The following is a 15,585-nucleotide window of genomic DNA, read 5'->3' on the forward strand; positions in this document are numbered from 1 at the left end:
AGCTCGCGCTACAGCGCAATTCGCACGCACGTGCGAGCTCACATCCATTGCATCAGTTTAGCGGCATGCAGTCAACAAAGATTGCAGGAGGCCCGCCGTTTGGCAGCATGTCGAAAGGCCGCTGCCGTCGCGGCGCGTACGATCGTGCACTCGAGCAGTTTGTACATCGCGGCGCGTACCGTCGTGTGCTCGAGCAGTTCCGTACACATGATGTCTGCTTATCGCTGCTAAGGATTCATTTATAGCACGCATTTCCTCGCGTTTGTGCACCTGAATCTAGCAGCTAGCATGCAAACCTTACCTGTAGTTCCACTTCGTACGCGACTCGCTTCACTTGCGATTGACACCGTGCTAAAACTTCGCCGCCTAATTCTTGAACGGCGTACACATATTCGGCACTGCATAATTTCTTGCCTTTACGCAGCGTGCCGCCCCTGAAAAAATCTTCGGCGCCCGATATACGCAGCAGGCCATGCTACAACACAACCGAAAGTGGCGGGTCCATATTGTAAACGTGCTCTCCGAAGCAGACGACCGAGCTTGGTACGACCCATTTTAGGACAGAGGGCGCTTTTTAGCACCTTTCTCGCAGCGCCCCGTGGGCAATGCAAGAGCCCCATGGTCGCGCGTTTCTCCTTCCACTAGCCACCATACTCCCACTTTCGCTCTGCTGCCGGCTCTGTCTTGGCTGTGTTTCTGGCCGCGCGTTTGCGTTTTGCGCAGAAAAGCCGTAGCGCCGTTCTACTCACCGATGGCGCAACGTCACTATGAGACCATGATGTCAGTACTCCTCGATCGGAGGGCGGGCGATTTGAACTGCGCTAGAGGTACGCGGACACTTCAGAACGCATTTTCTCTTAAAATAAGTCTCTCCTTGGCACGAAACAAGCGTTTCGAGGTTTCTGGGATGGTATTTCAACAGTTCACGTTGACTTAATAGTAACCTTTAGTGTCCCTTTAAGAAACCGGCTGCCCCTGTGCAGCACATATTAGACTCTTGCCCATTTTTCTTGATAAAGCTTGATGGTACATTATATTTCTGCTTTGTTTAGGAGCTTTAATGTTATTTCATGTTTGTTTTCTAATTTGGACACATGGAAAGTGGGCACCCGCTTGGTTCAGGGGCATGTTAGAATCGGGCAAATACTGCCAATTGAATCAGCGGTAGGTTATGATGTTTTTTTTAAGCATCTTGTTTAATTCGAACAGCCAGACAATTCGATCAATTTCGTCGGTCCCATCAGGGTCGAATTAATGGAAGTCGACTGCATGGACTTTGCATTAGATTTGCTGTACTTAAATCAGCCTTTTGAGGCAAATAACTGAGCGTATCAAAAATTATATGTTGGGCTTTGTTAGGTCAAAGAATGTGTAAGAAGTCAATGCATGTTTTCAGCACCACTGCTAACTACAGCTACTGTTTGCCAGCTTGGCTCTTATAACAATTTGATTCCTCTGTTACCGCTGTTAAATAGCCAAACAAAAGACTCTCCTGAAGTGGTATGAAGGAGAGTGGCGATATGGTTTTCTTGGTGGGTAATCATGGAAAGGTAGGTATCTGTATAGCACAACAAAACAAGGACACAAGAAGAAACGAAGACAAAGACAAGTGCTAACCATCAACAACGAAAATTTGGTTCCAGGATCGAGCAAACAACCACGTACACAGTAATATCAATCATGAAGATATCATCCATGAAAACTGGTACACCAGGAAAACACAAGAAAACCTAAATGATATTTTGCACATACAAACAGCTTTCATGCCAAGCGCAAATAATCTAATGCCCTCGCGGACAATGATAGCGATAGTTTGCTGATGCATTGGTCAACGGCCAAGAGGATTTTCTCCGTTTCTATTATTAATCTTACATACTCACGCTTCCCTATATATAATAGTAGTATGTTCCAGAAGTGGGCATAGTTAGCACTTGTCAGTCTTTGTTTATTCTTGTTTCCTTGTTTTGTTGCGCTATCCAGATACGTTTCCATGGTGGTATGGGGGCACACTGAAATGGCCTTTAGTATCCACTACCTCACAAGGACCGTTTAGTGCCACCTTTTACTATGATCATGCTGCTTGCAATGTCAAATACAGAACCTAACTTTGCAATACTGGCAATATAGATCCAAGGAAAATTCTTGCACTGTAGCTCTATATCCCTACTGTCAGTACCTGTGGCAACTATTACAACCTCTACCCAGACATTGAGATCAACACCACAAATTGTGTAAGGCAACTAGCTTAGTTGCACAGCTTACAGACATGTAAAGAGCTGAAAAAGCTGAAACTGCTGTCATTGTAACACAGACAAGATGAACAAGGCCCACCTTGACAGCAGGAGGTATCGAATCGCTGCATAGTGCCCCAGAAAAATTGAGGACGACGCCCTTGGTGACATTCTCGGCTGGTACCATGCAGTGGAGCAGGGACTTTGACATAGGAGATCCTGAAATCCACACCTCAGTTGAGACTACAGGACTACAAACCCACAGCAAAGATGGTTCAACTGCCCACTTTTTTGCTTTACTCCCATCTTCATGGACTGCATTTAGCTCATTGATAGAGTTGGTCCTAAGGCAACACAGTGGTTATGAGAGACACTCGAGTGAAAAGCTCTGTCTTAATTTCAACTACCTCAGATTCCAAGATATAGATCAAGAGCTTGCACGAGCTTCTACAAGCAGGAAAAAAAAAAACCATTACTGCGGTCAGAAGCAGGAATACCAAATTCACCGAGGCACCAAGAGCCCATTAACTCGTCCCATCAAGCGTAAATGAAACTACCATGCTAAACTATCATACTGCAGTACTTGCAGCATAGTACATGAGAAAAATGGCCCAGCATTACCTAAATGGCTCAAAAATCATAGCAGCTTTTCAAGCAATATACACTGTGTTACAGATATACTACAGTTTGTGGAGAGAAAAACCATCACAGCACGTGCACTTCCATCAGACAAATGCGCTGCAGCAGAGACGCATTATGGTTTTGCTACCACTGATGATTAAAGTTCACACCGACAATACCACGTGATCTATCGAATGATGCAAACCAATGAGACCTTGTTGAGTGCTAAACAGTGACAGGTGTGATAGCAGTTATCGCAATGGCTACGCACCCAAATGAGATGGCCAGATAAACCACGGAAGCAGCAGAAACAAGTCTCAGGGATAATTACTTTCACAATGGGAAGTTGATTACATGAGGTATACATCACGTGAGTTGTGTTAACCAAATACACATTACGATTGTTTTTGTTTTCCAGTTTAGGGGGTTACTGTTCATTTGCATTGTCACCAGATATTGCACCACTGCCATGTCGTGAATAATAGACACGCATGATCAGTTGGAAAAAGACACAAGAAGCCTCCAAGAAAGACCATTACATCATCGATGGTCAGTGTAAATAATATAATAAATATATAAGCATAATTAAGAAAAACTAATATTTTATTGCGATTTTTGTAGTTCTGCTCGCCTTAGCTCAGCATTGGACAAGAAGCTTCTAAGAAAGGCCACTATTAGACAAAATGTTGAAGTATACCGCAATACACCACAAAGCAACAAAAACATTTGTGCTACAACTTTCATATTCCTCCTCAGCACAGCAGAACCTCAAATGTCACTTATGAGGCGCTTCGCAACAAACCACAATTTTGTACTCCTCAAAGCAAAGACAAGCGAGCACATTGTTGAGTGGCTGTACCAAGGCAGAATGTTAGACTCTCATATTCAGACAGATGGACAAATTGCCAGCAAAGCATACTGTCATGAAGTCATGTGTCCTTTCCTTTTTTCGAGAGAAAAGAGAAAACTTACTTGTTCTGGGTGCAGTGACGACTGTACTCATCTGCAGCATGTGATCTGCTGAGAGACCAGTATCCAAGGCAAATGTTCGCAGCATGCGAACATGTTCCATTGCTTGCTCCGAATTTTCAAGGTGCTCATTTCCTACATTGTTAGATGACATCATTTGTTGAATAGAATGAGCTCAGCTGCTTACGCATCAGAAGTCAAGTCATCACAAAACTTAAACCAATCTTTGAAAATGATACACTTTTATTGTGGATTCAGGCATACCTTTCTTCAAGACAACAAAATGTAAACATAAGGGGAACACATCCACATTCAAAACTAGTGCTACACGAAGTTCCACAAGGATGAGTGCTGGGACCCTTACTTTTCTTAATTTTTAACAATGATACTGTGCAGGAGGTGCCAATTAAAATAAAACTACTTTCCGATGACTGCATTCTACAACAACAAATCCGTAGTCCTGACAACCAGACATTTTCAGAATCATCATTATCTACAGTACAATCATTGTGCAGCCCACGGGAAACGAAACTAAATGTGAAAAAGACTGCTGTAATGACCTTGACCTGGAAATGATGCCCTTTAAACTATCCATATTCAACTGATGGGAAAATTTTAGATTTGGTGACAAGCTACAAATACTCGGGTGCACTTATTAACTCAGACTTAAAATGAAACGAGCATGTATCATACATCGGAAAGAAAGCCATGTGACAACTCAATCACTTGAGGTAATGCTTGTGGAATTCACCCCGCGAAATTAAGCTGCTGGCACACAGACTTTTGTCGGCATGACTCTTGATTATGGATCAGTCATCTGAGACACACACAGTGATGTTAACATAAAGAGTGCAGAGAAAATAAACAGAAAGGTGGTAAGCTTTGTATTCAACTCCTTTTGTAGGCGTCATCACTGACTGCGATGCTGGCAATACGAGAATTAGATGCCCTACAGGAAATGTGCAGACTTTTACACGTTAGAGAAAAAAAGTCCCCGATTACAAATACAATGACATTAAGAAAAATCTAATTGATTACAGTCACCAATTTTTGCTCCACAAATGTAATCGAGCAATTACTAAACAGTAACACGTTACTTTCCTCCTTATTTTTCTTAACGTGACAAAAATACAGTAACTAGAACAAGCTGGCCTGGCTCTTCCAGTGTATCCTGAGCAGTCCTTCACACATTATCTTCATTAAGAATTGCTCTTTAAAATATTTTTCCCGTAATCTTCCCTCATTTTCTTGTGAAGACATCTGCCATCACACTGAAAACTCGCTCGATATATGCACAGCAGAGAAGGTTTGTGTTCTAACGTACGAGCATCTTGCTTGAAAGATTGTGGTTATGCAGTGCCAGGATACTCGGGTCTGGGTCCTCTATGAAGCGCAGCGCTTCATTGTTACTGGCACTAGGAGAAGGTGCTCCCGATAGGTCCAGTGAAAAACAAACATTTTACACGGGCGATTTCCTGGCATCAACAACCGAATTGGCCATTGCTATGGAGTAATACAAATGTGGCTTCAATTTGTCAGCCATCATCAGGTGGACCTCTTCCCAGCACCTTCCACTCGTGTTATCCATTTAGAATAAATATGACCAATACTAATGGAAGCGAGCAAACATTCATGTTCCTTGAAAAGGTGACCAAGTCTGTAATGTAATTTAATAGAAATCTACATGATATTCAGCCTTAAAATATTGCTCTTACAATCACAAAAGCAGATGCATACAAGTCATATCAAACAGACAGTAACATATACGTTCAATGACAAAGAACTTCCATCTACATCAAAGATTTCATAAATGGCACTAAGCGAAGAAGATTGGAGCACCAGCTCTTTCTGCCTATGCAGGTTGCTTAAAAGCACTTCCAGAAGAAAGTTTATAAGCAGCGATAAGGTGCCTCAGAAAGGCTGACCCTTACCGCTGTTTATAACCTTTATACCACAGTGTGCTATTCCATCTACCAGCTCCATTATTAACTTTGGATTTCCAGAAGAGAGATATCAGAGCAAAGTTCAAAGGCCAGAGTTCGATGAGAGGTGTGCAAATCTGCAAGCCTGCCATGTTCAGGTGATTGAGACACAACCACAGGCCACTCATTGTGGGAAGGAAGTAACCTCCTTGATGGGGTTTTACGTGCCAAAACCACATTCCGATTATGAGGCACGCCGTAGTGGAGGACTCCGGAAATTTTGATCACCTGGGGTTCTTTAACGTGCACCTAAATCTAAGCACACGGGTGTTTTCGTATTTCGCCCCCACCGAAATACGGCCACCGTGGCCAAGATTCGATCCCGCGACCTCGTGCTCGGCAGCCTAACACCATAGCCACTGAGCAACCACAGCGGGTAGGAAGTAACCTATGTACATGTTTTCATCCCTTTGGACAGTGTAGTTCTCGATAAATTTAAGTGCTCCAAACAAGCATTGCTTCTTATAGCATGTTTAGTCAAAAATGCAACTGGTTACATGCAATTGGTTACTGAAAAAGTAATTGATACAATGCAATCATTAAATTTAAGAAAAATTTGTGAAAATGTAATTAATTACAAGTAATCAATTACATGTAATTTGCTATGTAAAAGTATGAAATGGCAATAATAAAGGCAAACTAAAGTACATGTGTCTACTTTATCATGAAAAGCTGGGCATACATAAGAACACAAACACTAAGCCTCTCACTAGGTTCAGCGGTGCTTAAGAGCTTAAAGAGTACCACTGCGTAACTGAAGCATTTAGAATTTCATTCTTTCCACAAACCATTGGGAACCGAATATAATGTCTGGCATGGCAGTTGCCTGCGACACTATACATTTATTTTTAAATGATAAAAAAGGAACAAATGTGTGGGATAAATTGGCTGCCTTCCTTCCTTTGCTTTTAACTTGCCCTTCTATGTGAAATCACACATGTGCTTTCTTGTGCTTCTGGAAATTTTTCATCGTTTTACACATGCCCATTTCACCGAGGGAATCTAACGAGATATTCCACGACACCTGTTGACACATGCATACATATATTTTTTTCTGGTGTTTCCGCTTTTCTCTTCCTTCATTTTTGCAAACTGAGCCTTAAGAACAGCTCACTGAGAGCACTAAATGCTTTCTTTTTGCAAACATCATCACTTTGATGCGTTGCATACAGTGAAACGTTATTTTCTCAACATGTAACCACACCTGACTAGAGGCTGATAGTACACTTGAAATAAAACAAATGAATGTATCATTGCAAGCACATCTTGAATTAACGAGACGTGACAGAGAAAAAAATTGGCAGTGGCTTAGCTCGGCTATGCCAGGATATACGTAGCGAAAGCTACGGCATAGCATGGTTAGCCTTGGTTAATCTTGATTGCAAGTCCAGGTTAGTCTGGTTGTCTAGGCATGTTGCGGCGTTCAGCCAGTCATTCGGCGCACTGTTCGTCTGTTTCCTGGGCGATTCGTTTCCTCTTCATCTCGTTCCAATGTCAATTAAAGACCTCCTCCTACTTATCATAATTGTCGCTGTCCATACTGCCGCCTCAGCTGTGGTTCGGCGCACGCGAGCTCTTCTTTTTAATCCTCTGACATGTTATCATGCATGCGACGCACCTGGTCAAACAAGCGGAGGTGAACGCAACGACGAGGAACGCGGTGTGCCGTCATGTGCCTCCTCGGAGCACGGCCACGGTGAAATCGCAAGTTCGCGGGCGGTATAGCTTTCGCTTTAAAATTAAAGTTGATTACACATGTGAAATATCAATGAGCACGTGCCCGGTGTACAGTGACAGTAAACAAAGAGCGCAACCGTGTGCTATTACTATGCTACGAGGACGCACCAGCCTCTCATTAGAGTGCTCTGCCTGTACCGAGCAGCACGCGTTCCCGTGTGTACTGTCATACGCTCCCCAACCCTCGGTCATCCAAAGAAAAACAACTTAGCTGGTGCCAGGGCGCCGACAGCCGCTTCAGCGCAACCGTTCAGGCGGACGCCGCGTGCGGAGAAGAGCTGTCCTTTGCAAGAGGTACCGGAACTAGGACAAATGACGAACATCTATGCGAATAAATTCGCCTGTGAAGGTGTAGAGGAACACATGTCCACTATGCGCGAAACAACATGCAATGTTTTCAACGACGTGAAACGCAGGGACACCGCACGACTACTCGCTGCGTCTCATGTCTCCTCGTTTCACTCTGTACAAAGCACTGTTCTAGGTTTCAACGTTACGGCCACTCACCGGACGCCACACAACGCACAGCTCTCTCAGCGTGCGCTGCCATTGCACGAGGCTGTGCGACAAGTTCAAATAGAATCAACAAACCACTAGCAGAGAACACCTACTGGACGATTGCGCTCATGAAGCACTATTTAAAACGTGCGATCATAAGTTTCATATACGTGCGATTGATGGCGATGATGATGAGGAAGCGCATTGGTTACAAACATCAGAAAGGTAGGGAATGTTATGGTCCAGATGTTTGCAAAAGAGATATACAAAAATTATGCATCTATTTTCGAAATATCAAGCGTTCACTAATGGCAGGAACGCAGTGTTGGCTTAAACTAAATTATTAGGCAGTCCACGTTCGGTTTGAGAAGCGCGAATTTTAAACTTATTTTACCTCTTTACACAGCACGCCCATGATATTGTTGCGTTGCAAAAAGGTTGGCTGTCAGCAGAAAAGAAATTTCACCTTATATATTACCGTACGTTTCATTTATACTATCCCTCTTGCACTGGCAGCTTAACTATGTTTATTTATTCACAAATTGCGCACCGAGCTGAAATTGCATACCAGCAGCTTATGACTCCAGAAAGTGAAGTTCTAACTATAGACACTTCTATTCCAGGCGGCATCCCACTGACATTAGATAATGTTTATTTCCAGGCAGCTATTCAGAATACTAGTGTTCTTGATTCAGAAATGACGTCCTGTAGAAAAGAAATAATATTTGCCGGGGACATTAACTCCCGTCATAAGAGTACTTCATGGGTTTAAAGACTCATTAGAGTGCTAAACGTTTGTTGGATTGGGCTGCTAACAATAATTTATCATGCAATAACACAAGAACACCCACGTTTATTTGTAGTCAGTCACTTTCTGCAATACACTTTACTCTCGCTAGTTCTAATTTGTTCTAATTTGCTTTATTTCTGCAAATCCTGACAATAGGAGAACAAGCGCATTATAAGTACCAGCGCCGGCTGTCTCATCCGTATTTTCTCACTTCAACATTGTTTTAAATTTCCACTGTAAACACCATGTACATATACAGTGTATTTAAATATATACGCAGGACCAGGACAATGCTTATTACATTTTGTAAAGAAAACGAGGCAGCCAATTAAAAATTATTTCTAAAGGTATGGATAGCTTATGACTAGAGAAGTAATTGTTGCTGTATGTTCACCTGGCTTCAATATACTCTGCGGGCTTTTTTGATTCTGCAAAAAAGCTGTAGACATTAGTGGCCCCTTAGGCAGAGTATTTTATCAACGGCATGTGAAATGCACGTGAATGATATGCGTCTCAGTATCGCTTCTTTTCCAGTAAGAAAAGCTTACGACTCATTCAAAAAACACTTCTAATAATTTGCAACATTTATTAGGAATGGAAACATCGTCACTTGCATGCAGAGGTCATAAATATATACAGGGTGTCCAAATTAACTATCATGCACCAAAATTTAAAAAAAAATCATAATGCGTTACTCGAATAAAACGTAGCGCATTTTGTTTCCAGCACAGTAGAGTAGCTGCCAGTAAATTTGTAGTTACTGAGATTTAATTAGGTAATTGTATTGATCTATATCGAGGCGTACTGTCATAATTATCATCGAGGCGTACTGTCATAATTATCAAAGTGTCAATGAGGCATTTGCAGGCACAGCCAAGGGACACCTAACTGCGGTATATTCAGCGACGTACTAATTGCGTACTATTTTTTTTTTTCGGACTGATAAATAAACACTGCGAAATATGGCGAATATGTGGCCGCGCTCTCACCTGCATCATAAAGCAATGCCTTCGAACAGGCTCCTTCTGAGTTAGCGAGAACGAATTGAAGGAAATAAATAAAAGAAATCATTGCCCAAGCACTCTGTAAAGATGGTTAACCAGCGAAGCTGAAACGTTAGGTCCAGTTGTTTATCATTGGGTTAATGCCGGCGGTTCATTAAACGACGGTGAGGTAGACTGCCGGATCTTCGGTACGCAGTTGCTGCTTGCGCTCGGCTGCACGAGCCTGTTCTTGTACCCTGGCTGCAGCATCAAGACAGCGTAAACGAGCTTGTTCCCGGTTATGCTCACGGCGTTGCTGATCGAAAGCTACCTGCTCCTCAGGAGTACGCATAACGCGTGGCCTACACATTTCGGAGCTCGAGAGCGAGCGCTCAACTGCGACGGCGAACAACGGCGTCAATACTGGCGCAGCCAGTATTGGCTGAGCCAGTATGGGGCAAAAAGGACCGCGTGAATTGCAGCGAGTGAGCCTGTCCCCCTGCGAGTCGTGTTTGTATATTCCTGCCACCTTCATCCAGCAAGAGGGTCATCCTCCTCGCCTATAGGGGTAATATATGTACTTCCGTCTTTCCCACAAATCTGGTACAAGCGCGCAACACGGGATCGCGACGACAGCAGGAAACGGGGGAAGGGGAATGGTGTGTTCTACACGTTCTCAAAGGCGTCCAAGGCGACGGAGAAAGGGGTATGGCGGGGAAGCTCCACCATATACAGTAGCAACTGTCCGCCACATATGGTGTGGGCTTGTTCTTTCCTAGTAAAAGGCACTGGCGGCAAGGACATCTGGCACGGCTTCCGCGACATCGATGAATAAAAAGTGAGGTGATACCGACTGGTCATACCCGTAGCCTCTTTTAGCTAGTCTGAGTGCTCGCTCGCATACTAGTCTGGTTATTGCAACATCTATTGATTTTGCATTTCGTTTACTTCGCGTTTATTGTTTTCAAATTAGAATTACCTTTAGCTACCTCCTGCTGCCCCCAGTTCTTGGCCTATTCCAGGTGGGTGCGAGCCATGACAGAGGTTTCTCCTCCTCCTCCTCCTCCTCCTCCTCCTCCTCCTCCTCATCATCGTCATCGTATCATCATCATCATCATCATCATCCACCGCTGGAAGCTCGCTTTTCTGTGTACTTACCGAGGTACGATACTTAGGTCCTACGCCTCGCGTGGTTTGAAACGTTCGAAAATATTATCACGATTGCGCCGGCGCAAATGACGCAAGCCCACTCCTTGTGAAAGAAATGTGCCGAATCTGTGTCCTTTACGCGTGCGTTATTTTGTATTTGTGTTCGTGTAGCCAGGCTTAATTCCGCAACCATATTGTTTTACTTTGCTCTGCTAATTAATATTATAATTAGCGACTTTTGGTTTATTCCTCAGTTAGTATAAGTATCGTGCATTTCGAGGCGTTTTCTTGCCGCCGTGGCTGCGTGCCCATGCAAGTCGCCTTTAAGCCTCTTGCTTTCTGAGAATCTTAGAATTGCTGAAGCACGTTCCCCGCTGTTCGTTGCAGCCTGGTTGTAGGCTACCGTGATGACTGAGCGATTGCAGAAGGGCGGCTTCATTTATATTATATATACCTTTTTTTTTCTTTTTTGACTGAATGACTGTCTACTTAATCGCATTGAAATTTCCCCGTTTTAATTTATTCATCAAATTATAGATTTAACCATTTATTACCTGAACACGTATGTAAAGTCTGCCTGACTCTTGGCCAATACCCGTGAATGAGTATGCGCCAAACGCATCATCATCATCATCAACATCAGGGCGGCGCCTCCAGAGAGGTGCACGGACTTCCACTCCTCCGGCCAAAGATGTCGACCTCGCTGACGGACGTGCGTGGTGGTCGCGTGGTAGCGGCGACGGGGGCAGATACCGCGTCCTCCTGGGAGCGGCGTCGTTCCTTGCAAGGCGTTGACGGCGAGATACGTAAGAAGACTATGTCGGCGGCCATCATCCAGAAGCCGGTGAGATAGCGGCCGCGCTCGCTCTCTCGACATGATCGCTTTAAGGTGGCTTAATAGAAGTATCGCCAGGTAAACTATGTCTCCAGGTTGTGGCCGAGCGTCACACCAAGCAATTCCCATGTTCTTGTAATGCAGAAATGGGCATAGCCATGGCGCAAGAATAGTACTAACAGACACGGCCCATGAGTACCCCGATTAAGCCGCTATTTTTCATCTGGCCACATCCTTTTGTATCACGCAAGGCATCTATACACTGCTATCTGTACATTAAGATTGCCGTTTTGGATGGTGTAGAATCGCATCCTGACGCTCACAGGTTAACTTCGCCTTCGTCTCATAAGCAGGCTTGACATTTTATTTTGCTTTAGAATTGTGATTTTCCGTCTACGCGCCGCAGTTGCTTGGCAGCTGTGGTGTTGCACTGCTATAATATAAGCACGGGGTCGCGGGATGAAATCCCGGGCGCGGCGGCCACGTTTCAGTGGGGGCGAAATGCAACAACGTCCGCGTCCCGTGCATTGGGGGCACGTTAGAGATCCCCTGGTGGTCAAAATTAATCCGGAGTCCCTCACTACGACGTGCCTCATAATGAAATCATGGTTTTGGCATGTAAAACCACAGAATTCAATTCAATTAATTAATTTTACGTGTATTTTTGTGTTCCTTTATCCGTAAGGTATCATTCATCATCATCATCAGCCTAGTTACGCCCACTGCAGGGCAAAGGCCTCTCCCATACTTCTCCAACTACCCCGGTCATGTACTAATTGTGGCCATGTTGTCCCCGCAAACGTCTTAATGTCATCCGCCCACCTAACTTTCTGCCGCCCCCTGCTACGCTTCCCTTCCCTTGGAATCCAGTCCGTAACCCTTAGTGACCATCGGTTAAGGTATCATTAGTAAAAAATAAAGATGGAAGGTCTAAATTAAGGCACCTGCGTTAAAAAGAAATGAAGCGTACTTGCTCTTACGTTTCTAATAGTTTATGTGCTTACGTAACGGCACAGTATACACGTGGTTAATTATATGTCTTCGCATCCTTCCGGTGATGCGGTCGGAGGTCGACAATACATTGCTCGATGATTGCCGCTTACAGAACTCCTGCAACGAGCAAGCGAGCTACAACTTACTGCGGCGAACCAACGCCACGACGTCCCTGCTCCGGTCGGTACAGCACAGTCCCGGCAAGACCTGTCTTCGGGAGAACTCCACCATGCTCCTGGTAGCCGTCATCGCGGTCACACTCTTGATCGGCGTGGTTTCTTGGAAAAAGGGACGCAAGCTCCACCCGCGGGCCAATGCTCGTGGTCCGTTGCGAGTCAGGCTTTGCCCCGATGAGGCTTGCAGCCGCACCGTGGCGCTGCTGAAGGACGCCCTGGACGACACAGTGCAACCCTGCGACGACTTCCACGCTTACGTGTGCGGCTCCTGGTCGCACAAACACCCAGGCAAGAGCGTTGCAGAAGTACTTGCTTCGGCATTCCTCGGTCGTGTCGCTCGACACGCTAGAAAGAACGCCCACATTCCACTGAAGCATGCAGCCGGCAACCAGACGGCATTTCAGAAGGCTGCGAAGCACCTGGTCGCGTGCGACAACATCGTCGCCGTTTCGGACGACCAGTCTGCGGACGTCAAGCGGGTTCTGGCCGAAGGCGGCATTGCCTGGAGGTCTGCGATGAAGAATGGTTCCCCGACGGACGTCTTGAAGGCCATGTTCTACATGTCACAAGTGGTTAAGATTCCCGTGTTACTGGACGCGTCAGTGGAACCCAGCTTGGACCGGCGGGTGGTAATTCGGAGACCAGACAACACGGAAGTATTTCTTGGAGAAATGAAGAGCCGCTTAAATGACATGGCCTCCGAAAAATACGACGACTATGTTCGCGCCGTTTACGACAGTTTTTCGGGAGGCGAAAATTCGTCGGGGTTCGAAGTACAGAAAATAGCCCGCCTATAGAGTTTGCATTGGTGTCCTCCCTGGGCTTTTCTACTGGTGGCAGCAAGGAATACAAAGACAGTGCCTGGTCCACTAGCACATCTTCGATGCACAAAATTTCTCGAGCCATCCCAAGAGACCGCTGGCTGAAGGCGTTCGAAGTTTTCTTGAGCATACCAGAGGGACGCGACACCCCCGTCGTTGTGCACACCGGTTCTTACTTCCAGATACTGTTTGCCCTTTACGAGAAGCTTGGGGAGGCCGATTTCAATGAGCTCTATGCTTGGCTGTGCATACAAGCGCTCGTACCTTTCACTAGCAGACGCATCGTATTGGCGCAACACATGCTTTCCCCCAACACCGTTCTGCAAAGACACAGGTGGCAGTGCTTCAAAAACGCCGAGCGGGTCTTCCATTATGCTCTGGTATACCCTTACTTAGCCGACATCGTCTCCGAAAGGGTCAGGGACGACGTGACCGCGCTAATGCGGCGGATCAGCCGGTCGTTCGGCAAGCTCGTTCTGCGAACGCGTCCACTGTCGCCGTACAGTAAATCCACTCTCAACAGCGACGAGATTTTGACGGGCGTGCGCACGGAGATGTTCAGTCGTGCCAGGCCTGACTACTTCGAAGGCTATTACGCAGACTTTCTCGACATGACGCCCATCGCCGTGACGAACTGGATGCGAACTGCGGAATTTAGCCCCCTCTCCATCACGAGCGGCGACACACCGGGAAGCGTCGGAGACGCCGCGTACGTCAACTACAGCCGCGCCTGGAGTAGACCTCTGGAAGCGAGTTACCTCGACGCCCCGTGGTACTCGCTGGGGGCGCCCCGTGCTGTCAAGTTCGCCGGGCTAGGTTCCCGCCTTGTCTCGAGGCTAATATCCGAGCTGGTAACGAAGAGGCGCGCTTGCGACAAGGCATTCCTCGCGGAAGTTGAAGGCACAATGGACTGCCTCGCAACCGCGCATGAAAGTCATATTCGAAATTTCAGCGCAATCATTGACGATGTTCGTGCTGCATTGCTGTCCTGGACTGTGCTCTGGAAGGCCCTCGAAACGCACGTGGGGTCAAGGGCTAACGCTAACGTGCTCGAACATTTTCCTCGTCTGTCCGAGCCAGCGCTGTTCTTCGTCCTGGGATGCCTGTTAACGTGTGGTGAGGCCAGAGAAACGGCGGAGGCAAGGTGCAATTTGCCTCTCAGACATGACGCCGATTTCGCCGCTGCTTTTGCCTGTCTTCGGGGGTCGCCCATGCGCCCCAAATATCAGTGCCCTCGCGACTTTGCGGGTAATAGTGTGGGTGATCTCTGAGCATATCAATTATGTTACAATTATCAGAACTGTTCTCGTGTTATATGGGTTTCTGAAGTCTCACCTGCAATACACGTGGCAGTATATAGAAATATAGAACATTGTTCTTACGGTACATTCTAGTACTGCCGCGAAAGCATTTCTTAGCGAAAGATAGCAACCAATCTGTCCTTGACATTACTTTGCCCTTTACTTACTTTCTCAAGCTAAGCCTGCATGCGAGCATGCATGCCGTTTCATAAGTACAGGCATGTCTCTTTCGACACACACGCAAACACATGTACACGCAGACAGAGGCACGCGCTGCCATATGGTAGGTGCGTGTCATGTGCAACGTTTACGAGCATTTTGCCTCCGCATCAGCAAATTTTCCATAACCATGTGTCGTTAGTGATGTTGCCTTTCCGGGCACCGGCCGATTTACCGACACTACTCGGAATTTCCTGCGCTTTTCCTTGCAATGTGCGGAACCCTATACGCCATTGGCAGCGCGCCGCCTCACGCTGGGCTGGCTTTGATCTTCGGCTAT

The 15,585-nt window shown here is 45.9% G+C and overlaps 2 protein-coding genes across 4 annotated transcripts in view; one reads left to right on the plus strand and one right to left on the minus strand.

The window, feature by feature from the left end:
• LOC135902942 (centromere protein I-like) overlaps window positions 1-15,585 on the minus strand; it is a 100,074-nt gene that overhangs the window by 66,088 nt on the left and 18,401 nt on the right. The window contains exons 1-3 of one of the 2 annotated variants that reach the window (XM_065433277.2): window positions 8,048-8,219; window positions 3,825-3,956; window positions 2,332-2,450 (exon numbers count right to left, since the gene is read on the minus strand). In XM_065433277.2, coding sequence (XP_065289349.2) covers window positions 2,332-2,450; window positions 3,825-3,956; window positions 8,048-8,090 — 294 coding nt within the window. In that variant the 5' untranslated portion in view covers window positions 8,091-8,219. Of the gene's footprint in view, window positions 1-2,331; window positions 2,451-3,824; window positions 3,957-8,047; window positions 8,220-15,585 lie in introns of those variants that run through there. The other variant, XM_065433279.2, reaches the window with a different exon arrangement.
• On the plus strand, window positions 11,611-15,548 carry LOC135902963 (endothelin-converting enzyme 2-like). 2 transcript variants are annotated; one of them, XM_070536634.1, is made up of 2 exons: window positions 11,611-11,804; window positions 12,901-15,548. In XM_070536634.1, the coding sequence occupies exon 2, from the start codon at window positions 13,848-13,850 to the stop codon at window positions 15,054-15,056; it is 1,209 nt and encodes a 402-aa protein (XP_070392735.1). In that variant the 5' UTR covers window positions 11,611-11,804; window positions 12,901-13,847; the 3' UTR covers window positions 15,057-15,548. The 2 variants fall into 2 exon arrangements, with proteins under 2 accessions (XP_070392735.1, XP_065289374.2); XM_065433302.2 differs by having other exon boundaries at window positions 12,901-15,547.

The sequence above is a fragment of the Dermacentor albipictus genome, chromosome 3, assembly GCF_038994185.2.
Source record: "Dermacentor albipictus isolate Rhodes 1998 colony chromosome 3, USDA_Dalb.pri_finalv2, whole genome shotgun sequence".
Taxonomy (NCBI): domain Eukaryota; kingdom Metazoa; phylum Arthropoda; class Arachnida; order Ixodida; family Ixodidae; genus Dermacentor; species Dermacentor albipictus.

Coding starts and splice junctions, on each gene's coding strand:
- LOC135902963 (XM_070536634.1), top strand. CDS start 13,848: ATGCACAAAATTTCTCGAGCCATCCCAAGAGACCGCTGGCTGAAGGCG.